Source organism: Piliocolobus tephrosceles, chromosome 13 (assembly GCF_002776525.5).
Source record: "Piliocolobus tephrosceles isolate RC106 chromosome 13, ASM277652v3, whole genome shotgun sequence".
Lineage (NCBI taxonomy): Eukaryota > Metazoa > Chordata > Mammalia > Primates > Cercopithecidae > Piliocolobus > Piliocolobus tephrosceles.
Genome location: NC_045446.1, coordinates 61,227,401 through 61,236,417, shown reverse-complemented (window position 1 = coordinate 61,236,417; position 9,017 = coordinate 61,227,401). Strand labels below are relative to the sequence as shown.

The 9,017-nt window shown below is 46.7% G+C and overlaps 1 protein-coding gene across 1 annotated transcript; it reads left to right on the top strand.

Moving 5' to 3' along the window:
- The first annotated feature begins 7,227 nt into the window (after window positions 1-7,227).
- LOC111540729 (olfactory receptor 51D1) lies at window positions 7,228-8,202 on the top strand. Its single transcript, XM_023209164.1, is given in 1 exon segment — window positions 7,228-8,202. A coding segment is annotated over 1 exon segment (975 nt).
- The last annotated feature ends 815 nt before the right edge of the window (window positions 8,203-9,017 follow it).

The window sequence follows — 9,017 nt, the reverse complement described above, 5'->3', positions numbered from 1 at the left end:
GATGGTCTTTACATTTTGGCATGTTTTTGCAGTGGCTGGTACCGGTTGTTCCTTTCCATGTTTAGGGCTTCCTTCAGGGTCTCTTGTAAGGCAGGCCTGGTGGTGACAAAATCTCTAAGCATTTGCTTATCTGTAAAGAATTTTATTTCTCCTTCACTTATGAAACTTAGTTTGGCTGGATATGAAATTCTGGGTTTAAAATTCTTTACTTTCAGAACGTTGAATATTGGCCCCCACTCTCTTCTGGCTTGTAGAGTTTCTGCCGAGAGATCTGCTGTCAGTCTGATGGGCTTCCCTTTGTGGGTAACCCGACCTTTCTCTCTGGCTGCCCTTAAGATTTTTTCCTTCATTTCAACTTTGGTGAATCTGGCAATTATGTGTCTTGGAGTTGCTCTTCTGGAGGAGTATCTTTGTGGCGTTCTCTGTATTTCCTGAATTTGAATGTTGGCCTGCCCTGCTAGGTTGGGGAAGTTCTCCTGGATGATATCCTGTAGAGTGTTTTCCAATTTGGTTCCATTTTCCCCCTCACTTTCAGGCACCCCAATCAGACGTAGATTTGGTCTTTTGACATAATCCCATACTTCTTGCAGGCTTTGTTCATTTCTTTTTCTTCTTTTTTCTTTTGGTTTCTCTTCTCGCTTCATTTCATTCATTTGATCCTCAATCGCTGATACTCTTTCTTCCAGTTGATCGAGTCGGTTACTGAAGCTGGTGCATTTGTCACGTATTTCTCGTGTCATGGTTTTCACCTCTGTCATTTCGTTTATGACCTTCTCTGCATTAATTAGTCTAGCTGTCAATTCTTCCACTTTTTTTTCAAGATTTTTAGTTTCTTTGCGCTGGGTACGTAATTCCTCCTTTAGCTCTGAGAGGTTTGATGGACTGAAGCCTTCTTCTCTCATCTCATCAAAATCATTCTCTGACCAGCTTTGATCCGTTGCTGGCGATGGGCTGTGCTCCTTTGCAGGAGGAGATGCACTCTTATTTTTTGAATTTCCAGCTTTTCTGCCCTGCTTTTTCCCCATCTTTGTGGTTTTATCTGTCACTGGTCTTTGATGATGGTGACGTACTGATGGGGTTTTGATATAGGTGTCCTTCCTGTTTGATAGGTTTCCTTCTGACTGTCAGGACCCTCAGCTATAGGTCTGTTGGAGATTGCTTGAGGTCCACTCCAGACCCTGTTTGCCTGGGTATCAGCAGCAGAGGTTGCAGAAGATAGAATATTGCTGAACAGCGAGTGCACCTGTCTGATTCTTGCTTTGGAAGCTTCCTCTCAGGGGTGTACTCCACCCTGTGAGGTGTGGGGTGTCAGACTGCCCTTAGTGGGGGATGTCTCCCAGTTAGGCTACTCAGGGGTCAGTGACCCACTTGAGCAGGCAGACTGCCCCTTCTCAGATCTCAACCTCCATGTTGGGAGATCCCCTGCTCTCTTCAAAGCTGTCAGACAGAGTCGTTCGCATTTCACAGGCTTCTACTCCTTTAGCTGAGCCCTGTCCCCAGAGGCGCAGTCTACAGAGACAGGCAGGTTTCCTTGAGCTGCTGTGAGCTCCACCCAGTTCCAGCTTCCCAGCGGCTTTAGTTACCTACTTAAGCCTCAGCGATGGCGGGCGCCCCTCCCCCAGCCTCGCCGCTGCCTTGCGGTTAGATTGCCGCAGACTGCTGTGTTAGCAAGGAGAGAGGCTCCGTGGGCGTGGGACCCTCCCGGCCAGGTGTGGGATACAATCTCCGGTGTGCCGGTGTTACAGCGCAGTATTGGGGTGGGAGTTACCCGATTTTCCTGGTGTTGTGTGTCTCAGTTCCCCCGGCTAGGAAAAGGGACTCCCTCCCCCCTCGCGCTTCCCAGGTGAGGCGATGCCTCGCCCTGCTTCAGCTCTCGCTGGTCGGGCTGCAGCAGCTGACCAGCACCGATTGTCCGGCACTCCCGAGTGAGATGACCCCAGTACCTCAGTTGAAAATGCAGAAATCGCCGGTCTTCTGTGTCGCTCGCGCTGGGAGATGGAGACTGAAGCTGTTCTTATTCGGCCATCTTGCTCCGCCCTCCCGAAAGACTTTCTTATAGAAATAGCACCTAAAACAGAAACTAAAGAAATGTTAGGTTTCAGAGGAGGGAAACAAAGAGGTTGACCATTCCAGATAAAACAAGCATTTGAGCAAATGCTTGGAAGGAGGTGTACAGATATAGAACTTTATTTAAGGAACTAGGAGGATGCCAACATGGGGCCATATTGAGGGAGAGTTGAGGTGTCATGATATGGGGCTGTCGAATTAGGCAAGTTCATACGTTTTAGGATCTCCTAAGCTGTGAATATATGTTTGGCCAAAGCTCTCCATTATCCATTGGCCCTTTTAGCATTCCATTTACATTGAGTGATTTTTCCTCCCTTCTTTCCTTCAAAAAGTATTGAAACATAAGTACAGGGAAAACTATTATTTTTAAAGTCATATTGTGGGCCACCCTAATAAGATCCATTCTTAATATCATGAAAAGAGAAAAAAAGTGAATGCTTGAAAAGTGCCTGTGGAAATTATGCCAACTAGGTACATAATGTTATTAATATTACTAATAATTTAAGAGGACTGCCCATTAAGAATGCCTCAATTGAAGTAATAGACTTGTGAGGTATGAGTGCAGATCAACGAGACCAATAATTTTTGCCTTAAGAATGGATAGAAGAGGACTCTGTACATGTTTCCTTTTATACATACACATTACTGTCCACCATCCCTACAAAGATATGAAGATATGTTCATAAGTATGAAAAATAATATCACAACATTAAATGCTATCAGTAAAACAAAGCGAAAAAGAGTAAAGAGGTCCTGCCAAGATTAGGGGCCAAGAAAAGTCTTTCTAAGCAAGGATGTTTAAACAGAAAAGGCTAAGAATTAAAACTGGGAATGGGATGAATGTTTTTACCAGGGGAAAAATATATGTGAAGGCTGAAGGGTGAGAGAGAGCATGGCACATTGAAGATGTGGAAATATTTTGGGTCCAATAGGAGTTATGTATGCAAAAAGGGAGGTAAAATGGTTGGAGATGGGGATGGAGAATTGCACTGAGATGGTTTATGGAGTACCTATGAGCTGGGTTCAGGAGTGTGTTCATTCTACAGGCAATGTGGAATTCAACTGTTCATTCTAAAGGCAATGGAGAATCGCCATGAACTGATTTGTGTTTGGAAGATCACACTGGCCACAGCACAGACAACAGATTGATAGGAAAGTTCTTCAGTGAGTCTGACCAGAATCTAGGCAAAAGATTGTCTTGGCTTGGAATGAAGAAAAGGCGAAAAAGATGGAGAAAGATAATCAGATTCACAAAATAGATATCTAGTAGATAAAATAAAGAGAACTTGGTGACTGGATGTGGTTGGGGAGGAAGGTGAGAGAGAGAGATGGGGAGAAGGCAGGGATGATGACTTCTAAATTTTTAACATGGCCAACGGAGTGAATTTATATGACAGGGAACACAAAACAGACAGGGAGTGGGGTCCAGACTGAAGACCAGAGATGATGAGCTTAGTTGATAATGAAATCAATGAGCTTAGAAATAATGAGTTAGGTGCTGAGTTTGAGGTGTCTGAAGGACACCTATGTCCAATAGACTTCACCATATTTGGAGTTTAGGAGATTGGTCCGGCCTGCTTGGGTGATGAAAGCTATTGGACAAAGTAAGATTACTCATGGTTACTATACAGAGGAGGAAGACAGATTGTCTTCCTGTGCCATAGCTACCAGTAATGTGAGGAGTAAAGGACAAGGAGCCTCTCTATCAACTCCATCCTGTTGACATTTAGTCTCTTCTAGTTCCAAAATACACATTTTAAAATCTCTATGGAGCTATAAATCCTCCTAGTATTGTCCATTTCACTCCTCTGTTCACATACAAATATCTTAAAAGGGTTGTCTACATCTACTCTCTTCATATCTTCCTAACACATTCCTCACACTGCTGCATTCAAGATTCCACCCTCCACCCTGTTATCCAGGTAGCCAGAGACCTTTGATTTCAGTCTTTTCACTACTTGATCTCTCAGCAGCTTTCTGAACTGCTGACCAATCTTCCTTCTCAATATATTTTTCCTCTGTCTTTTGTGGCACTTGATTTCCTACATCATTGGCTCTTCCATTTGTTTTGACTAATAATAATGAACACAGACATTCACTGGAGACTTGCTAGTATCTCATTTTGCTTTTCACATTAAATGCTTTCACGTTAAATGGTTATAGTAGTCATACTAGTAATAAATGGGTGGACCCAAGTCTATTTCCTTCTAGAGCCCCATATTCAAACAAATATGCCACACAGACTCATTTCTGGAGGGACATCTATGATTAGTGACCCAAGGAAGGAAGGGTGGGCTTGAGAGGGTGAGAGGGAGAGCTAAGAGGCAGCGTCAAGTAGTGAGTGGAAGGAGTTCAGATGCTAGAGTCAGTTGGGTTCTTGGTCCTTAAAGGCATCATCCTCAGAGCCATTGCCCAGGGACGGCCACGAGGCTGCAGATCCCCTATGCGATCACAAGGTGGCAGCATGAAGAAGCGAGAGTCCCTGACACAGCTCCGATCCCCTGGGGTAGTTAGTGTGTTCGGAGCGCTGGTAACCCTGTCTGCGTGCTTTCTGCTGAGTGCCCACCCCTCCATTCCAGCAGCAACTCTCTTCCAGCCCCGTTATTCCTCTTCTCCTTTCCGCCCCGCGACACAGCCTCCCTCTAGTCTCCTGAGCTGTGACGGAGCTCAGTCCCTTTGGGCAGGAGTCAAGGCTCAGCTTTCCTTGGGCGTCTGACCGGAGCGTCAGTGCCAGGGAGACACTACTCGTTCACTCTCCATCACTCCTCACACTCCCGAGGGGCCCCAGAGAAGCTATATTTGGGTGGCCTCCATGCGCCGGGGAAGCACTGATGGTGAGTGCGCCAGGCTCAGCCCAGGGAGTGGAGGCAACGGGAAGGTCCGCAGAGACAGGCACAGAGGGGGCTCATTGCGTAAGGAAGCCGGGCCTTGATCAGTCAGCTTGGCTGTTTGGCGAGGACTTCCAGCGCACACCTTTTCCAGCTTACAGTAGCCGGGTTCCTGGACCTTGTTCTTACACAGAGGAATTTCTTCAAGCCTGTGAGACCCATTCCAAGCTTTGCCTATCCTTTGTCCCAGGACAGGACTCCTCAGTTCCTACCTCCTACTCTTCGCTTAAGCAAGGCAAGGGGAATTACTTTACCAGGAAAAATAATGTGTGTGAATGTGTATTTGTGTGTGTATGTGCACGTGTGTGTTGTGGTGGTGGGCGTGTTGGTGGTGATTGATAATGAAGAAGGAAACTGAAGCTGGGCCGGAGAGTTGAGTTAGAGGAACACTGTGAAGGGCCTTGTCTGCACACTGTAGAGTTCTAGTTCTCACTTTTCTGGAAGGCTATGGGAATCCCTTATAACTTGCTCAGCAGGAGCCCGATGTGTCCAGTTTTACTGTTTAGATGGCAGTGGTGTGGAAGGTGGTTTGGAATAGACTAGGTTTTGAGGCTGGGAGGTAAGTTGGAAGGCTCTTTTTATAATCAGGGCAGAGTGGATAATACAATGAAGTTGGGAGGAGGTGTATTAAGTAAGAGGAATGGCCCTAATAGATTAATTGGAAAAGCTGAGTTGCATGTGGGGCAAAAGAGGAGAGGGGTCAAGATGAGACCAGCTGCCCTGACTTGGGTGACCTGGGTCCTGGGCAGTAGTATTCTCTAAGATCAGGAACAGGTTTGAAAGGGGTCCCTGTTAGAGGCAAGAAGAGTGGGAGGCCCATAGGCTATCCAGGTAGAAATATCAAGGAGGCGGTAGGTTATATGGCTGAATCTCAGGACACAGGCTTAGAACAGGGTGGTCTGTGGAGAGAAAGAAGTTGAGCCTGGGACGTTGTGTGATCACCAGGGAGAGTAGGTGGAGGGAGGGGTGTACCTGTGAACACTGTGGAGTAACAGCAGCAGCACTGGCTGATTTTCTTTTCATATCTCAGCTGCATCTGATTTCCATGACATGCTCTTCTTGCTGAGCACAAATTGGGACTGACTCTCACCTGGGGCTTGAGAGATCCTGATGGTAGATGCTGTTTATTGTTCGTTTGGGAGCTGGAAATGGAAATGATAGTCCCTCTTCATTCACCTCCCTGTCCCCAAGAACACCAGAACAACTTTCCCCAAAATTCTCTGATTTAAGGCACAAATTTCCTAGGGGAAAGGGCTTGTTGTTATTTGTTTGTTTGATTTGTTTTGTTTTTTTGAGTCTGAGTCTTGCTCTGTCACTCGGAGTCTTGCTCTGTCACCCAGGCTGGAATGCAGTGGGGTGGTCTCGGCTCACTGCAACCTCTGCTGCCCAGGTTCAAACGATTCTCCTGCCTCAGCCTCCTGAGTAGCTGGGATTACAGGCGCGCTCCACCATGCCCAGCTAACTTTTGTGTTTTTAGTAGAGGCGGGATTTCACCATGTTGGCCTGGCTGGTCTCGAACCCCTGACCTCGTGATCTGCCCGCCTCGGCCTCCCAAAGTACTGGGATTACAGGTGTGAGCCACTGTATCCAGCGGGGCTTATTGTTTTTTAAAAAGATTTCCAAAACCCTGCCCTGGCAATTCTGGTTTTCTGGGCCTGGAGCAGGCCCTGGAGGGATGGTGTTTTCAATTACTTTAGATGATTCTATCAGGAAAGTTTGAGAAATGGTATTCAGGCCTAAACACAAACCTCTCTTGAAATCTCATTCCGGACTGAGCCCCTGCTCCCTATCTTAAATTAGATTATAATAGGTCTTAAAGGCAGCTATAGACTGACCCTCTAAATCTGAACCCAGACCCACCCTAACCCCAGCGTACATCAGAAGAGCTGGTCAGTGTGGACCGTTCTAAGCAATCCTACAAGTCTACTCTGATGAGAAGAGGCTAACAGCAGTGGCCTGGGCAGCAACATCAGCTCTGAAGATGCAGGACTGTCTTATATGTTTTACACACTGAGATTCATTGGACAGTAATAGAACCTGCTTGTGCAGCACTGGGGCCTTGGAGGGTCAGGGTAAGGCTCAAGGTGTCGAGGAAGTTGTACATAAGGAGAATCAGAGCAGAGAGAGACTAGGGTTCAGAATTACTAGGATGACTTAGTCCTGTTTGCTACTGTCACCACTCCAGTGCCTTTTCCTCATCAGTCCTTTCTCTCCTCTGAGCCACAATTGAATGATGTTTCTACTTTTCCTTTTCCTAGACCCTGGATTTGGGATGCAGAAGCCCTAGCTCTTGGTCCCTGTCACAGCCACTTCAAATGGAACCCTGGTCCACCTTGCATACTTCCTTCTGGTGGGTATCCCTGGCCTGGGGCCTACCATACATTTTTGGCTGGCTTTCCAACTATGTTTTATGTATGCCTTAGTCACCTTGGGTAACTTGACCATTGTCCTCACCATTCGCGTGGAGAAGCGTCTGCATGAGCCCATGTACCTCTTCCTGGCCATGCTTTCCACCATTGACCTAGTCCTCTCCTCTATCACCATGCCCAAGATGGCCAGCCTTTTCCTGATGGGTATCCAGGAGATCGAGTTCAACATTTGCCTGGCCCAGATGTTTCTTATCCATGCTCTGTTAGCCATGGAGTCAGCTGTCCTGCTGGCCATGGCTTTTGACCGCTTTGTGGCCATTTGCCACCCACTGCGCCATGCTTCTGTGCTGACGGGTTGTACTGTGGCCAAGATTGGACTAGAGGCCCTGACCAGGGGGTTTGTATTCTTCTTCCCTCTGCCCTTCATCCTGAAGCGGTTGCCCTACTGCCAAACACATACTGTCACACGCTCCTTCTGTCTGCACCAAGATATTATAAAGCTGTACTGTACTGACACCAAGGTCAATGTAGTTTGTGGACTCTTCATCATCCTTTCAGTCACGGGTGTGGACTCCCGCTTCATTGGCTTCTCATACATCCTCATCCTGTGGGCTGTTTTGGAGCTGTCCCCTCGGGGGGCGGCATTCAAGGCTTTCAACACCTGTATCTCCCACCTCTGTGCTGTTCTGGTCTTCTATGTACCCCTGATTGGACTCTCAGCAGTGCATAGGCTGGGTGGTCCCACCTCCCTGCTCCATGTAGTTATGGCTAACACCTACTTGCTGCTACCGCCTATAGTCAACCCCCTTGTCTATGGAGCCAAGACCAAAGAGATCCGTTCAAGGGTCCTCTGTATGTTCTCACAAGGTGGCAAGTGAGACACCCTAGTGTTTCACTTCTACTACTACTACTATGGAAGATGGGAATATTAGGATCCTGTTGAATGCCTTGGTGATAAAGCATCAAACCTATTGTGCTGTCTTCTTCCAGCAATTTAAGTAGGTCATGTATTCTGTCTCCAGGAATGTGTCAGTACTGAACTTATAACCCTGTCCGGACATCCTGGAGAATGATCGCCCTAGTCCCTCTGCTATGGTGGTCTTGCCTTCTCCTTCTCTCTCAGCTAGAAAATACATCTAGTTTTGACATGGGGAGGCTATAAAGATCACACCTCATGATTCATTCCAGTCTTGAAGTATGATTTTAATGTTCTTGCCCCCATGTGCCCATGTTGGTGAATTTGCATGGACTCTAAAAGTTATTGCAAATACCCTAAAGTGGTTACCCAGCCATAATCAGGGGTTAATGAAGGCATTTGGGGAATAGTAACTAGAGAGACAGCAAGAAGACAAGAGGCAGCTCACATGCAATGTTTAAGTTTCTGTATGCCGGAGGGTGTGTTGGCAGATTTGAGAAATCTGCCAATTTGCATCTGTGTGACTCTATACGACTATTTGTCCATAAGGGTGCCATGTATTCTGGTTGTGGGTGTGAATGTGTGGGTGTGTTCTGTGGATACATGTGCTTTTCAGTGTGCATGTATGTGAGAGAGTGTACACATGGAATACATACCAGCTGCGTCCTGGTGAGTGTGGTAGCTATGTCCTGGCACATGTATGTTTCATGAGTCGTGTCTCTGATTGAACATTTGTATTTCTGTGGTATCTGTTAGTTGGTATATATATGTGTCTAT